Raw genomic sequence first — 17,500 nt, forward strand, 5'->3', positions numbered from 1 at the left:
AATGGGTTAACAAATTAATGATGGCTTAATAAGCATTAATTAGAAATAATCCTTAACTGGTATTTTACTACATGGGATATGCTCTGCACATAGTCATTACATACAGTGGGAGTAGTCATTGCAATGACATAAAGTTTTGCTGCCATAGACATCACATTGTTTTTTATTTGTTTATTTATTTTTAAATTACATTATTATCAACCAATGATGTTTGTAATATACAGTTATAAGAAACATTGACAATTAGTTATTACATTTTTTTTACTAAATTGAATTATATATTTTGAACAGACTCCATGTAGGAACTGGTCACATGTAAAGGTTATTTAGCTGGACTTTTAAAAAAGAATGTGAGGAGCTCAGGAAAACAAAGTGAATTCCTGTAGTTTTTCAGATATGGTAAGTGATATTTTAGATTAATGTTTTTTGATGTTTTTATTTTAGATGGTGGTCCTGGAACCAGGTAGCTCCACAGCTGGATTGCAGCTGAAGCAGAAGGAGAAGAACCTGGTCATTGTCAAGTTGCCCTCTACACTCACCAATCCCAGCAGGAGCCATGCTCTTCAGAAAGCTGGTACAATCCTAGGGTTTTTGAAAGCATTCAATGCAGATTAAAGGGACATAGTTACATAGTTATAACCTGGCTAAGTTACATAGTTATAAGCTGGCTAAATGTTATACATTCATATACATATACATATGCACATACATAAACAAACAGATTATATGAACAGATTTATATGAAAATACACAGATACATGCACAAATACACTTTTAAATACATTTCCACCTATATGTATATGTATACGCACACTGACTTAAGTTTAATTTGCATGTATATTCCATTTAGATTGTATATACAATGAAAATTGACAGATTTCATGTGTGCTTTTATTAATAGATTTATTAATTTTTGTTCAGATGAGGTTATGGAGAGTGTTATTTCCAAGGTTGGGGAGATGCTGGACTTCACAATCATATTTACTGGACGGGCCCCCTCAGTGGTAAGCACTTGTTAATTATAGCTGTCGATATTTATGTATAGATCTACTTATTTTGAAGAGGGCACTCTGTGATCTTGTTTGTGGCCAAATTTATACAAAAAAATGATTGGTACATTGCCAGCATATCATCAGTTTGTGTTGCCTTGTCAGATTCTTACATATTTATACACTTGATGAAGATTCTTACTAGCTATGCAGGAATAGTAAGTAGAATAATATTTTTAACAGAAGTTGCAAGATGATGAGTTCGAGCAAAGGGTGCGAATTGCTCGGTCTCTCCAGGCTGCACCTGAGCTTAGGAAGTTCCACAACAACGGATGTGTGTTGCTGTACCTCTACAAGAATATCACCTTCAATTTTTACACAAATGAAACTCTAGAGTAAGAATGTGATTTTCTGCCTGTCGACTGTATTTATTTGATATACAATTTTTAATGAAATAAGTTTTAATTCTGTATGATTTATACTGCACAAGAAAGTGAGATATACAATCTTCTTGACTGATACTTGTACACTGCAGAGCTAAATGTGATAATAAACACTATCATTTCAGTAATTCTTACACTATTTCTGAGTCTGAGTGGTTGAGTGACTCAGGAGAATGTCGTCCAGAAGCAGCCAAACTTTTGATGAAGTACAACACAGCTGAGTATGGCAAGTTTCAAATCCAGTAAGTATAGTCAATTATTTATGGTCATTTATTCATTATGTGATATAATATGTGTACATGTGTGTCATAGTGTACAATTGTTGATTTCATAACTAAGTATACTTGTCTTAATTTGAAGTAAACCTTTATTTAATTTTTACTGTTTTTATAATCTTAACCTTAACACAAAAAAATGCAGTTCTTCCTTTTTTTCTCTCTTTTTTTGCTTTTAATTTGTATTCTACCTTCTTAACAGGTTTAATTTCAAGAACATCAACAATGAATGGATGCTGGAAGGTGTGAAGACCTTGATGGATGACAAGTTAGAATTCTTTACGGTCAGTGTCTAAGGCTTCACAAAAAGCTCTTCCTGCCTGTTTGGCCAAGTTTTAGAATGAATTTTTTAGCTGATGGCATATACCATCTTTGACTAATAGCATTATTTTTTAATTTTCATCTTGAGTATCTTATTATACTGAAAGATGGGACACTGGTTTGAATAATGATATTGAAATATGATGAATAAAAATTAAATAGATTATTTAGATACATTTGACAATATATATTTGATAGTATTATCATCTAATACAGTTTACTATCATCTATTATGTTATAAACAGATGACTAAGCAGGATATTGAGGGCATACCTTTGGGAATGTCATATTCATGCAGTGAGAGGAAATATCTCAGGAGCAACAGCACTGCCAAGTCAATTGTGATGGTTCTTGATGGCTTCCAGGTATGCATGGTTACTGTACATTTTGTATAAAAAATATTTATAATATATATTGTATGCTTGACAACATTTCTGATGAAGACTCTAGCTGTGTCATTCCTTTGTCATGTTAGACTTTCTGCTAATTATAAGATTTTCATTTCATACCAAAAAAAAATAAAGAAAAAGAAGAAAAAAAAAATCACACCTATATGATGGTTAATTTAATATTGTAAGGATACAGGGGAGGGAAGGTCCCTTATCTTGTATTTTCAAGTATTCTGTTTGTTTTGAATAATGTCACAGATATTGTAAGGTGTTTGACAAGCCTGGGGTGTATCAGATATTTTACTTTTCCTCAAAACATGCTTATCCCAGCTGAGGCATCCTGTGTAACTTTTGTTGGCCATGGAGAATGAACTGACAAAAAATTTCAAATAAAATAGTAAGGAATTAAATTTAATGCTCATTTCAGAAAATCAGATGTCCACAAGATTATTTACCAAAGATTAACTAGTTACAGTGCTGATTGGAAAATTTAAAACACCAAGTATAAAAAAATAGATTTACATCCTTATTCATATGTAATGCCATAACACACAATATAGTACCATATGTTCAAGAAAGCAAGGTTATTGTAATCAAACTCCCGATGGATATTTCTTGGGATACTCCTGAAGGATATGTTATTAAGGGTATCAAAACAATTGAAAATCAAATTAAAAGCAGACAAATTGTCATTTAGGACCTCTACAAATGTTAAAATCCATTATATAAAATGCATACCATGTCTTTGCAGGTTCAGCCCTTCTCCACCAATCAGACAAGGTTCAGTGGATCATGGGACTGTGTTGGGTTCTTTACTGTTCCCATCTGGTGTGCCCTGTTAGTGACATTGCTCCTGCTCTTCATCCTGTTCTCTGGAATGTACATGCTGGGTGACATCAAAACCATGGATCGCTTTGATGACCCCAAGGGAAAGCCCATCATGGTTGCCACAGCAGAGTAAATTCAATATACAAGTGATGATACATATATGCTCCTTTTTGCTGCCAGAGTAACATAGCCCCCTCTATAACTGGAAAAAGTAAACCTCTGTTTATGTTTGAGCTAGGTGTTTCATGAATTGGTAATGTAATGAGCATATTAGTGCTGGCAAGGAGTCATTCAGATTAACTCTTTTTTATTCATATCAGGCAAAACTTATTTTTCTTTGGAACATTTAATTTTGGTTAAAGGCTATATATACAATCAGTGTAGTCGAGTTGGATTCTATCTGTTTCCTGGTAATTAACTGTAAATGTAAAATATTTTTGAATCTTTGTTTGAAAAGAAAAAGGTGATTCCTATCATAATGCTTCAACCAGCCAGTTATTGTAGAATAGACTTGATCTTGACTGTGAATAGTGATTTAGTGACTTAACCTAGCTATGAAATTCCATATTTGCATGTAAGGGAAGTGGATGTGAATTTGTGGGTGTTTACTATTTAATTATTATGATGAGGGTAGAGAATTATTCAAAACTTTTATGAATATACATTATCAGAGACATTCTTGTAAATTCATGTTTATTTTGAAATTTGAATACCACTAATGGTTAGTCTTATTGATCCTATTATCAAATGATTTAAGATCTATAACTTGTATTTTGATATTAAAGATATTCTTTAAAAAAATTTATCTGTTTTCCAGAACAAACAGTTTAGATGAAACTTTATAGATATCATAAATTATGTGAAGTTAAATACATATGCACAAAGATAGGTGTTACACACACAAGAAAAAAACCGCACTTACTGTGATTATCAGGTTGTAGGTGTAGCTTTACAATTTTTGGCCAAGTGTTGTTAATAGCTAAGTAACAAGTAACTTCAATTTCTTAAAAATCATTATTAGACTTTGCTGAATGATCCAGCTAGTATTAATTTTAAAAAATATGAACATGATACTCATCCCCGTCTTTGTGTATGGTTGGTAGTATACAGTGTGTTTATGTAAATATTCAAATTATGGTGTATATAGAGTCCCAGGATTCTTTTTGTCTCCTTAAGAAGTCTAGGTTTTAGTGAGAAAGTATGTAAAGAAAATATGATTAAAGAAAGTATTAATATGCACAACATTCCATACTACAATATTGACTTTTAATGTGCACCACTATTCAGCTTGTCCTGTCTTGTGTTATATTGTGTATTATATGTACTGTACAGTTGTGTTTTAAATTAAAGGTGTTATGGATACCCTTGCTTTTCTTATCCCTTTGGAGATAATTGGATGATAAAGAAGTGAATAGGTTTGATAAGTAAAAAGAAAGAAAGAAAAAAAAACAGGTGTAAGAGGAAGGGAAATATGTAGCAAAGTAACAAAACCATACAAAAATTGTAATACCTAAATATGAAAGTGATAAAGCATAACACTAGTTGTGTTTTAATGTTTTGAGATTACTGTCCCAAGATTTTAGTTAAGCCAATCATAAACATCATTTTATTAACCCTTTCCCGACGGGGCACGCGCTACGCGAAAACCCCAAAGCCGGGCGATTGCAATATTGCATTGAAATCATCACACTGGCATGATGCCCCGGCATCGGGAGTTTAGCTGTGTACACACGAGTGTGACGCATCGTCGTCATAGGGTTAAATTTACTGTCCATTCCTGCTGCCTGAGTGACTCATCCAATATTCCTTTTTTCTAAGATAATTTCTGAAATCAAGCATATTTGACATAAAGCATATTTGACAGGGTAATCATATTTGATGTGAATATTTACCATGTTCAATTATCTTTTAGTTTAATAGTTTAGTAACTATACATCTACAATTTACCTTTTGCTTAACAAATAAAGTATTTAAGTTATCAGTAAATATAAAGACAATTCTACATAAATATATTTACAAGTTTCAACTTAATACTGTAGTACCCAATTGACGGACCATTTATTAGGCCAGATCACTATTAACCCATCCACGACGGGGGAATTCTAGCCTTGAATGTCACAATGCCGGGGCGTTTGAATTATTAGGCCTAAATCAATTGAATGGCTGGCACAATACTGTGCCGCCCGGCCACTGGGCTTTTGAATGAGTGGTACAGAATTGTACCACCCGTCCAGAGTGGGTTAAGAAAAGATGTGAGTAAAATAATTTCAATCAGTACTCATATTCATTTTTTCAACATACTTATTCTGATTATTCAAACTGTAAGCAGCTCATTTAATCACTTGAATTTTCAACAAAAAATAATGCATTTTTTCAAATTCATGGCTAAAAATACATGCATAAAGTAATCATTGTTAATGGTGCTAAAAAATTGACTGTTGTCAAAAGTCAGACGTAAGAACTTAACCTCATTGACAAATTGCAGTGGACTTGCTCCTGTGAGAAGGGAGGGATGAGGCTACCAGTGATTGTATAGAAATGCACAGCCACAGTCTTGTTCTGGGGGAACTTGAAACTGTGTTACGTGGTCCATTGCAAAAGCCCAATTTATTGTAGTCTTCACAATGTCACTGAAAACACTTCTCTGTGTGACTCATTCCTGTTGACTTTCCTGCTCTGAGAAGCGGTCTCCTTCCAGTACTCGGAACATCCTTTCACTCTGGATGAAGATGATCAGGGTTTGTGTTGGGGGTTTCTCCTTGCCCTTTGGCCATTGGTAGTTTGGCCATGTAGGTGGTGGTCTACCCAGCTTAGATAACCACTTTTGCAACTGCTGTTGCTGCTGCAGTCATGGTTGCCACTTTCACTGCAGGAGCAGCTACCACTGTTTGGGTTTCGGGGGTTGGGGTATTAGCTACAATCATCTATTTATCAGGCAGCACAGTAGCATCTTCCCTCCAGGATGGTTGAGGCCTTTACCTATGAGGACTTGATCTTTCCTCAGGTTTTGTAGGTGACTTTGCCTTAACCTTAGAAACTCCCGTGATTTTGACATTTTTTGGTATGCGATGACCCCCTTGACATACCATACCATCCTGCCATGACCTTGTTTTTCCATGTTTCACCTCTGTGATGCCTTGATCTGCAAGTTCAACTTGCAAGGTTTCTTCAAATTACTTAATCAGTTTCCTATTGAAGATTACTCCTTTGACCATATTAAGGTTGATATTGGCAGAGGACTTCAACTCTACCCTTGCAACCTTCTACATCCCTCAGAGCTACTCAGACTGTTGGACGTTTCCTTCTTGACCTAGCAGCGTCTTGTTCTTACACGTCCAGAATGGTGTGGACTCTAGGAGGCACAAGCTTCTTAGCAGAACTCTGCCCTTTGGACTGTGGGGAATTAGGGCTTGGTAGTCCTAAACCTAGCAGGCCAACTTCGGTTTTGGTCCAATGATCTTGTGGTTTTTAATTTCAAGTCCAAGGTGAGGACGTGTCATCCATCACATGGCATCCCCATGGGTAATACTTGGATGTACATATTGTCTCCAGTGCCTTAAGGGCCTTAAGTCCATCGAAATCAATTCCAGCACTGGAGACCAAACTTGACCTAAGACTTTCCCCTCACTCAGACACATCGGCTACTTGAGTTTGGTTGATGAGGGTTGCCGTCCAGTATTGACTTGTCATGTTCAAAGTGGTGATCTTGACAAAATCTTTGACGAGATCAAGCTCATAATGATAAAACGAGAATTCCCATTAGAGCATTATTGATGAAACCATAGTTAGTTCATGTTTAGTTCACAAGGTAATTTGGTAAAAAGGGTATCAAATTCAAGTTTTATTTTGCAAAATACAAATCCACAATTGGAATTTCGGGAAACCATGCCATGGTTCATGAATTAAAAAAAAAAAACGTTCAATAAAATGGGAGCCCTAATTATATTTTCACATAACCTCGATTAAATAGCCATCTAAAACAATATATTGCCACTTAATATTTACCTCCTCCTGACCTTGTACTTGCGGGAGTTGTAGTCTCACTGTAGATCCAAAATGAATCCCAAAATCACAACAAAATGCAAAACAAGAGATGTTTCCTTCTGACTTTCTTTGCTATCAACCATTGGCACATGTCAAGGTCATTAATTAAACTATCTTGGAATACAGTCAAACTGTTTGGAATTAGGTCATCCAAGGAAGAGGACATTTGGGGTGAATCTTACGTACTTCTAGACCCTTTTATACCTAATTTGTGATGAAAATATTCTTATGCACCCCTTCAACTATGATGCAGCAGGTCATGACTTCAAAAATATGGAAACAAATCAGTAAAAAGGGTAAATAAATATATATAAAAGTTTAAATTAAAAGAAAACTTAGTGATAACTAAATTAGATCTAAATCATCAAAATCTTCAAATCTAAATTTTTCCTGGAGCTGGTGCTTCATCAATAGACTTTAAACTAGTGGTAAGTTTCTAGTAGAAAAGGTATCCATAGGTAAGACAGGCTGGGCATGTGCAATATATAAAACACACAAGGTTTGGGCAATTTCAATATATAGCTCCACCTCCCCTCAGGGCATGAGGGATTTAGAATGTAAAATAACAGCAGTTTCCCTTCTTAACAGCTCCTGGTGGACACTTTGAGTACCACAGTATCTTAATCCACCATACAGAAATGAAATCTTCGCTCCCCAGGATAAACTGCCAAAAGAAAAAATTGTAAAAAATGGGGAATTTTTAACCCGTTCACGCCGGGGTGATTCTGACTCTGAATGGTCACAATGTCGGGGTTTTCGAACACATAAGCCTAACGCCTTGGGATTCTCGGGCGCACTAGCTGCGAGCCTAGGCTGTCCGCTTGCTCACCCCGAGCGCCGGTCTTGACCAAATATCTCGTTGCTGGCGTCTGACGCAAAAACCACAAAATGTGTCAACACGTCATCCAGCGTGAATGGGTTAAGGAGATCCACTACAGTACCAGGTACCAGCAATCCTCAGTCTCTGGATTTTTGGAATTTTGAATAGGCCCAGTTAAGTGAGGCTGTTCTCATTACTGATATCAGCTACTGAGCAAAGATGGCTGACACAAATCACGCTATCTACTAGACTTAGGTACAATGTAGAATATCACTTTTACATTAAATTTACATACATTTGGGCATGGAGCTGAAGAAAAAGTGTTCATTGCTGTGGCCCTACCAGAAAATGTGCCACTGTCAAGTCTTCTCGCCTCTAAGGGCACTCATTTCAACCCTCAGTTGACCTTGTTGGTTCAGATAGTAACTGCAATTATTCTTCCTATTGCAATATATACCTGAATATAGAATTTTTGTTTTGTTGCAATTTAATATAGAAGAAAGTGTTTTACAAAAGTTTACTGTGCTTTCATTCTAGAAACTGGTTGGTACAATGTTTAATTTATTGTTTAGCCTTTTGACTAATATTGATTTTTGAAGTTGATAGCCTGATTAGATTACACAAATATGCAGTAGGTTTGACAGTAGTATAATGTTTTGTTTGTCTTTTTCAGTATATAAGAATCAAAGTGACACCTCAAAAGAATTGGAAATAAAGGAGTGCTCTAAAACTAAGCTTATCCCTAAGCATGCTGATCATTCAAATCACCAAATGAAGGTTATACAATAAATCATTTTCCATAAAATGGATATTTTACATGTTTATTGCTGTTGAAACAATTCACAAAGAAGCACAGTAGTTTGACTAGAGCTAGGGAACCAATACAGCTAAATGTGTACTATTCACATAGAAAAATAATGAGAATGAAAAATGTACATCCTGTTTGTACCATTGTTAATGTATCATGTAGTATTAGCTATAATTTGGTATCCCGTATAAGTAGCATTCAACGGACACTTAAATATTACTCCATTAAGTGCTCAAACCACTCCTGACATTCAACATCACAAATAAATCCTTGAATGTTCCCAACACTTGTGATGCTATGTTTTATATTTCATTGAATCTGCAGTAAAACTTCAATACAGCATGTTTCTGAAGATATTTTTCATATTTCAAATACCTGAAATACTTGGGGGGAGGGGAGGGGGGACTGTGTGTAGGCACCATATCAGTCATACAGATAAGAATAGTACAAAACAGGTAGTGCACTTTCAGATGTCTGGAAAATTTCTCATCCCCCCAAAATATTAAAATTCCATTATATATCTGTACTCAATGCCCTTTGCTGGAACTTTTCTAAAGCATTCATAAAAAGAGAAGAGAGAAAAAAATCTTTGCTCTGCAAATAAGGATAAGTATGGTGCCTTCTAAACTACTTAATGCAATCATGGTTATTTACTATTTTTTTAGTCAACAGCGTAATAATAATAATGTTTTTTTCAACAAACAGAAATGAAATATCACTATAGATTAAATAAGATTCTAATTACATTTCTATATTGGTAACCTTCTTTAATATCTCTTGTTCCTGCTTGATGTTGTGTTCATTACTTACATTGTGATTTTGTTTGTTTTGATTGAAGTTATCTGTTAATACGTGCTTTTGCAAAAGCAACACTCATATTTGTTCTATGTAACTCCTGATCAGATAGGCTGTAGTCAAGCAATCAAAAACTCCCATTCATACTATGACACCATTTTTTTTTTTTTTTTCTCCTTCCAGTCATTTTGTTACTGCCATCATGACTCATCATCAAAAATAATGGAATTATTGAAAGTGTGTTCAAAGAACTGAGTGTATTCAAGCCTAAAATTTGATAAACTAAAACCCTGTATTAATACTCTGTTAACAATGAACTTTCTCAGTGAACAATTTATATATATATATGTACATTGACCACTCTAACAACAAAAACTTTGCTTTAACTCAAATAAAACATAATCTTAGTAATATCAGGCACATGCTCCTATAGCAAGACATTTCACACTTTCAGGAGAGAAACCTCACATATCTAGTGCTTCACTATCAAACAATGATGCCTCCATGCAGCAAGGGATGAGAAATTACACAGGATTGCAATGTTGTCTAATCTCATGTAATCACTTGTTTTCAATAATCTTAATCTCACCAACTTTCTTTCCCACTTTCCTTCTGTAAAATGTATTAATGCCCTTTATGTATTTTTACTTTGCCTATATGCCTTTTTGTTTCATTTATATATGTTTTTTTCTTTAGTCTCTCACTTTTTTTTCTCTCTTTCTCTTTTTCTCCTCACTCTCTTCCTTCTCCCCTGCTCCATCCTCCAGCTTCTCTTTTCCTCAATATATCTAGTTAGGTTTCTTTCCATAGTGTAACTTCAACCACTTATTCTTTTACATTCAAATTAAAGTGATATTGTGAAAAAATCAGATCATTTACTTTGGACTTGCCTAAGATAAAAAACAACAACATTTTGTTACTTATTAAAATAAAACCATGTGACACATCTGATAAACCAACAACCTTTACTACTAGCTTAAACTTTTGGTTATCACTGCATGGTACTGGGCTAGATATGAACTTCACTCACCTGTATGTCTGTATAATGTTCAGATTTTCAGGATTATATTGGTTACAGTATGAAAGACATAAATGATAAACACTGAATCTTATTCTACAAAGAAATTAAATAGTGTACAATCACATCCTTTGGTTTAAGATACAAGATGCTAAAGACGCAAAGAAACATATCAAATGAGACGGTAGCTGCCACAAACTATACAGTACAAATATTACATACCATGTAAAGGAATGCTTTCATTTCCAATAATCTCTGAAGACTTTATTTATTTCATTCTTCAAAATGATTTATTTTGTTTAACTACTTGTTTCTGTTCTTTCTATAAATGTCAGAGGAGTTACAAACCTGTTACAATGTAATTGTTAATAAAGTCACTATGCTTTTTAAGACAAATATCTTTGATTACATATAACATGACTGACGCAAAGTGAAATTCTTATTGCTTCAAGTCACAGAACTTTTGCTTACAGCTTATTAAACATGGCAAAAGATCCTGTAACCATATTTTCTATTTTCTGTTAAGTTAAAAAACTTCTGACAAATTTTATAAAGTAAATAAAAAAGAAAGAAGAGAGAAAATATGCCTTATTGAACTTTATATATATTACTTAAATTTCCTATATTATATAGCTCCAAACAACCATGTATAACTATGTAACATTTAATTTTACATATGAATAAAAAAGAATACCTCTAACAAAAATTTGTATATCAAACTTGATATTTTTACTCTGCTGTAATACATCTTTGTAGTAAAATGAATCAAACCCTCTTGATACATTTTTATTCATTTTTTGATTCTCTTCAAGTCCTCTTTTATCTTCCACTGCATGAGGTGCATACAGGTCACTGCATCCTCTGCACTGTCATGGCCAGACACTGAAAAAGTTAGATTTAATGAGTTACTGTATTTTGTGAATGAATTTCCTTGACAATAAACAGTCAATAAAGTACCTCTATTAGTATTCATTAGAGTTATGAAAAAAATGTCCAAATACGTTAATATCTTTAACCCACTCACGACGGGAGCATTCCAGCCTTGCATGTCACAATGCCGGGGCTTTCGAACGCTTAGGCCTAAATCAATTAAATGACTGACACCATATGGTGCCACCCGGCCACTGGGCCCTTGAATGAGCGTAACCGTAGTGTACCACCCGTCCAGAGAGGGTTAAAGAAGTCTGTAAGTTATTCAAAGCTCAACATTTCCTTGGGTCTAGCTATGAAGGGATTAGAATCATTTGTGTGTTGATTAATTTAAGATAATAAGAAGGCTGGCCCAAGTTAGATTGGGTTATTATTGACGTGATCTGGCTTAGGTTTGAGTATGTTATGCGCACAATTACTTGGTGGGAACAAGTTACTTTCACATACACACACATACACACTCTCTCTCTCAATCTATGTCTCTCTCTCTCATATCAGTTGGTTGACAAAAAAAGCTTGAGCCTTGATAAAGAGTGGTATTGGGAAAGGTAACATAAGCAGGAGGTCAAAATATCTAAAAAGTTTTTATGTTAGAGTCAAGTAGAATTAGAATAGTGAGATTTAAGCTTGGATAGCATAAAAAGAATATTTCCATTTGTTTGGTAATGTTTTTCAGCTGATGCAGTATTTGCCAAAAATGTTGTTTACTCAAAGCCATCATACACAGTGCATCTTCAGAACTATATAGGTCAGATTTATTGAAATGAAGGAATACCTACCATCGTTTTGGATAATTCTCTTCAGGATTTCTGAGGCTAGATTTCTAAGGGCACGTTTGTAGGGATGACCCATCTTGTGGGGAAACACTACACTGGTATCCACTACAGTATCGTGAATTAGCTGCAAAGAAATAGAATAATGAATTTAAAATTTTAACAATAATGAATTTTCACATGGATATCAGAAAAATAAGTTCTACAGATTTTCCCATCACTTTCTACAAAAACTGTTCTTCATGACTTTCTTGTACTGCATTTGGAACCTTTCAATGCAAAGACTGATCATTGTCTCTTCTACAATATATATGAATCAACATATTCACCAGAGTATTTTATTAATAAAACCAAATGATATCAATCACTCATAGTAACAAAAGTATAATTAAAGAATTAGACATAAAATTAAGTACTATTCTGCAATAACTAGCACACTATGGTAACCTGAATCACTAATAAGTCTTAATAATCACATTTTCTTTCACAATTGTAATTCCTTTATCAAATCATATTCATCAAATATCCCTAGTATCTGAATGGTAGTCTTGGAGATAAATAATTTGATATGATCATAATTTCAACTTGAATGTACATTTCCATTTTGTGACATATTATAAAGAATTGTGAAAAGGAATGATAAGAAGTGGGTAGCTTACAATCAAACCCATTGATACCAGGAGTTTAAGTATACATGTCCTATTCAATATAATTTTGTTTTATTAATTCTTCTTACACATACAAGGCTCCACAAATGGTTAAAAAAACTAGGGAGTCAATAAATAGGCCTACCTGATCTCACCTATTTAACCCATTACCTGAATCTATGCTAATGTTTCATATATAGACCCATATTAACTACTGTAAGTCTAGAAAATAATAGAAAACACACACACTTTAAGACACTTAGTCCAGGCTGAGCATCTTAAGATGTAGCCTGTCTCAGAAGGGTTAATGTTATAATAATCATAATAGTAATAATGATAATAACAAAAACAACAGCAATAATAATAATAATAATAATAATAATAATAAATAGTAACTGGCATAAAATCCTTTTTTCCTCAAAAGAATTCAAGGGATGGTTTAAACAGGTCAGGACAAGTGGGATTAGTAATTGACTCACTGGAAACTATGTGCTTGAGGACAATGTGTAAAAACAATAAAAAATAGTAAAACAAAACCATAGCTAATTGCTTGTGTTCCTGGCATAAATGGGTACTGAAGATAGCAAGAAAATGAGGTATAATTTGCAAAACAAAATCCCCAATTCCTTACCTTGAGTGCATGAAAATCAGACTCTAAACTGTGACCAACTAGAATGGTCTTATCAGAGAAACGTGTTAGTAAGGCTGCCTGCACGTCAAAAATTGTTGTCCTTACATCCTCCATGTCACTCTCTGTTATTCCTGAAAATCTGAAAAAAGAAAGGCATTCAAATAACATATCCTTGCACCAAACACGAATATCCATTCCAGTGTTCTAGATTATGCATTACAAAGAAAAAACAAATCCTACCTTGTGTTGTAATCAATAATAGGATTCTCAGGTTTAACCAACTGCTCATAGACAGACTTCCCTTCAGAGTTTATCACAGTCACACGAGTGAGTTCATTCCCAGCTGTAGTGTAACACATCTCACAATCTGCAAGACATTAGATATTCTTTACATGAAAAGTATCAAAGAGCACCTTTATATGCAAAGATTACAAAATGAAACACTGATTTTATAATTCAAGCCCAAGAATATTGGACACTCCAAATATACTATCTTCTTTGTTTACAATTTTTTGGGGATGTTGCTGAAATTGCAAAAAAACAAACCTATTTTGATATCTTAAATAAATGCCATATTGAAAATGTTTGATGCTATCTTGCAATTAACCCATTGGTCGTGGTATTAAATAAATATTTGTGCAGTAGGATGGCTGGTTTACATTGTTTGGCACGGTGCCATCCATGTCTATGACCGACTCTGCCTTTGCAGCAAATCATACCATCCACTGCTAAAGGGTTCATTTTTACATATGTAAGAACAGCAAGAAAAATATAATGTTGAAGATTAGAGGTTTTACTTGAAGCTAATGCTAATATTGGAACTACAAGAATGTTTTCCTCACTAAATGCAGATAAATTATTGTAAAATCACTTCATCAGGGTATCCTTGACAATATGTACTGCCCAAGGTGGTATATTATCACATGCCACTTTTTCACAAGATATTACAGAAGAAAAAATATCACACTACATTTTACCATTACAGAAATTTCTACCATGTATTCTAGAGAATATAAAATATTGCTATGTGATTCAATAAAATCTATTCTAGCAATTAGGAACTGGTAACTGATAATCCTTATCATAAACAGTCTAAGGCTGTATTACTAGATTTAGGATGGTGATTTCACATTGGGATCCAGATACTGTATAGTCAATAAAGGAGCTACAGCATCCCCCTCCTAGAAGAGTATAAATGGCCCTGAAGCTAGAGATGCAAGCTGTCATATGTATGTGGAAAATCAAAACCCATCTAATATGATAATTAGGAAAAATCATATGATGAAACTGGAAGGGTATGTTATCAAGGCAAAATCTTAAAAAAATATTTTCATCCCTTACATATTGTTTCCTTTCCTGCATTTTTTTCAATTGTACCTTTCATTCTGGTATTCATGTAATACTTTAAAAGATCATAAAATTTGGATCAATCAAACACATCAGTGTAATTTAAGATAGAAGAAGAAGAAGAAGTATGATGAAATCACACCCTAATCCATACTTTCTGAATAGGAAGAAACTGATTTATAAAAAAGATACTTCTCTGATTCTATACCTTATTGGATCTCTTCTTTTTTTTATAATGTGATGTCAGTTCAACCAACATGGCCTCTGGGAGACATGAGAGAGTCCAGAATTCTTATCTGGCATGAATGTAGCACAACCTGGCCAGGTATGCCAATCATGTTCACCACAAACATGGAAAGCCTGTCAAACTCTGGCAATCTTTTTCCTGCATTTTTCTTTCTTTCATGAATGGGACATATGAAGTGTCTACTGATTTCTCTGGTACATTTTGGTAAGTTTCCTTTCCACCAGCCACACCAACTACATCAGCCCCATATCACTATGTGCCTTATAGGCCCTGTTTCTTTTTTTGTTTTTCTTTCTTGTGAATGAAATGTAGTGAGTGTTTCATGCTGTCAAACCACTCCTCCATCCTTTTATCTCACACATACCCCCTCCTCACACCATATGATTACATAACATACAGTATAGGTGCCTAATGGTATATCATTGTATTTTTACTATCAATACAACCTAATTGGATATTTAATTATTTTCCATGACAAACCATGCTTTTTATTGCTATTTAAGTGTTTTATTTGCATTTCCTCCAGCCATACCCACTATATCAGCCCCATATCCAATTGCTCATGATTGGTCCTCCTCTCCATCAGTCTCAGTTTTATGGTGCCTCATGGTTTTTATGTTGCCTCATGTTATATCACTATCTTTTTACTATTTACACATTTGCATATTTCATTGTTCTCTTCAAGTTCTTTTTCTTGCTTTATATGTGAAATATTTGCATGGTTAATATGGAGATGTTTAATAGGCCTCACGGCATATTTCCATTTCCCTTCCTATTTGAGGGGTAATTGAGAATGAGATAACTTTTCCAAATGTGAGGAGTAACTGTGATAGTTTTTTCAACTTTGATGCTCCCCTGTGCGGCTGCATTTGACTTATGGCAATCAAATATACATTTCTGGTGAGTAAAATAAGACCAAAATTGGCCAACTGAAATTTGAAAAATCCAGACTTGCAGTGTTTAGGGGTTAAATTATATAAAATAGGATCCAAAAGTTACAAGGTGAGAGTGTAAAATAAAAATATCAAGTGACAACACTTAAATGGTGTGCCGTCAACTTACCTAACGCATAAACTCCATAATCACCAGAACTTGATTCCTTGGGTAGAGTTCTGACATAACCTCTCAGGTCATCTGGGTTATAATTCTGTGACACATGAGTAGTTGCTTGGACACATCCATCGGACTCCAAGTCTCCTCCACAACATGAGTAACGAGTCTCAAGTCCTGAGTAACCTCTGCGCTTATATGCCCGTCCCCAGTGATAGACACAAGGCCCTGTTGTTGTGGGGAAACCCCATTTGTCTACTTTATACAACAATGAGCACCGATCACAATAACGTTCAACAGCACTTGGACTAAGTTTCTTCCGGGTGTCTCTCTGGAAGGAGTTAAAGGGAAGAAAATGTAATTTATGTAAATACAAGATCATTAGATTATAAACTATTACATGTCAACTAAGAGAATAAGGTTTGAGAGTCTTGCCTTTTTAATTTACTGCTAAAGAAAAAAGAAATTTGATACTTATATCATCATTCATATATAAAAGACATAATCTAATAGATCTTTTTAGGTGAAAAGGATTCATACCACTGCAATTATAGCTTTCCCCTTCTCATTTGGGTCAGGGAGGGGGTAACCATTCTCATGCAGCTGTTCTTCTGTGAGTAAATATTTCTTCATATATTTGTAGAAGTTTACCCCTGAAATAGAGAATAAATTTTACATTAAACACTTTATACAACTATGAATTTCAGAAAGGAAATGAAAACTGAATATAACTAAACAAATTAACCCATTGGTCGCGGTTTTAATAAAATATGTATACAGTCAGATGGCGGGTTTACACTGCCTGGCATGGTGCCATCCGCGTCTACGACCGACTCTGCCTTTGCAGCAAATCATGCCATCCGCTGTCAATGGGTTAAAGCAAAGTTACAGTCATCATCAATATAACTCAAAGTAATAAGGAGATTTAAAACCAACCTTTAAGGCAGTCACTAAGATCAGCGCTGTTCTTTTTTGGCTTCTCAATACTCCATGACCCTTTCTGTCCACCAACAGCTAAAACTGAGAAGTGTGACAATCTAACATGGTTGGGGTTGATGGGATGCTGAGAGGCAGTTTTGGACGGCGATGGAGTGCTGATTGATGAGGATGGCTTTGTTGAAGTTGATGGTTCATCCAGCTCTGAA

General features: G+C 34.5%; 2 protein-coding genes across 2 annotated transcripts in view; one reads left to right on the forward strand and one right to left on the reverse strand.

Annotated features, from left to right (window-relative positions):
- The window catches only part of LOC122251585 (V-type proton ATPase subunit S1), an 11,902-nt gene extending 7,295 nt beyond the window's left edge, over positions 1–4,607 (forward strand). Inside the window, exons 4-10 of the mRNA XM_043013615.2 lie at positions 445–574; positions 922–1,004; positions 1,233–1,384; positions 1,558–1,674; positions 1,910–1,991; positions 2,274–2,393; positions 3,169–4,607. Coding sequence (XP_042869549.1) covers positions 445–574; positions 922–1,004; positions 1,233–1,384; positions 1,558–1,674; positions 1,910–1,991; positions 2,274–2,393; positions 3,169–3,378 — 894 coding nt within the window. The 3' untranslated portion in view covers positions 3,379–4,607. The remainder of the gene's footprint in view (positions 1–444; positions 575–921; positions 1,005–1,232; positions 1,385–1,557; positions 1,675–1,909; positions 1,992–2,273; positions 2,394–3,168) is intronic.
- Positions 4,608–8,916: 4,309 nt separating this feature from the next.
- LOC122251587 (uncharacterized) overlaps positions 8,917–17,500 on the reverse strand; it is a 28,423-nt gene continuing 19,839 nt past the window's right edge. Inside the window, exons 12-18 of the mRNA XM_086543578.1 lie at positions 17,292–17,500; positions 16,896–17,008; positions 16,368–16,686; positions 13,952–14,078; positions 13,712–13,850; positions 12,440–12,560; positions 8,917–11,612 (exon numbers count right to left, since the gene is read on the reverse strand). The exon at positions 17,292–17,500 is cut by the window's right edge and continues 10 nt beyond it. Of these exons, the coding sequence (XP_086399704.1) occupies positions 11,521–11,612; positions 12,440–12,560; positions 13,712–13,850; positions 13,952–14,078; positions 16,368–16,686; positions 16,896–17,008; positions 17,292–17,500 (1,120 nt within the window). The 3' untranslated portion in view covers positions 8,917–11,520. The remainder of the gene's footprint in view (positions 11,613–12,439; positions 12,561–13,711; positions 13,851–13,951; positions 14,079–16,367; positions 16,687–16,895; positions 17,009–17,291) is intronic.

This window comes from Penaeus japonicus, unplaced genomic scaffold (assembly GCF_977035675.1).
Source record: "Penaeus japonicus unplaced genomic scaffold, GWHDUDI00000001_assembly GWHDUDI00000001, whole genome shotgun sequence".
NCBI classification, from domain to species: Eukaryota; Metazoa; Arthropoda; class Malacostraca; order Decapoda; family Penaeidae; genus Penaeus; species Penaeus japonicus.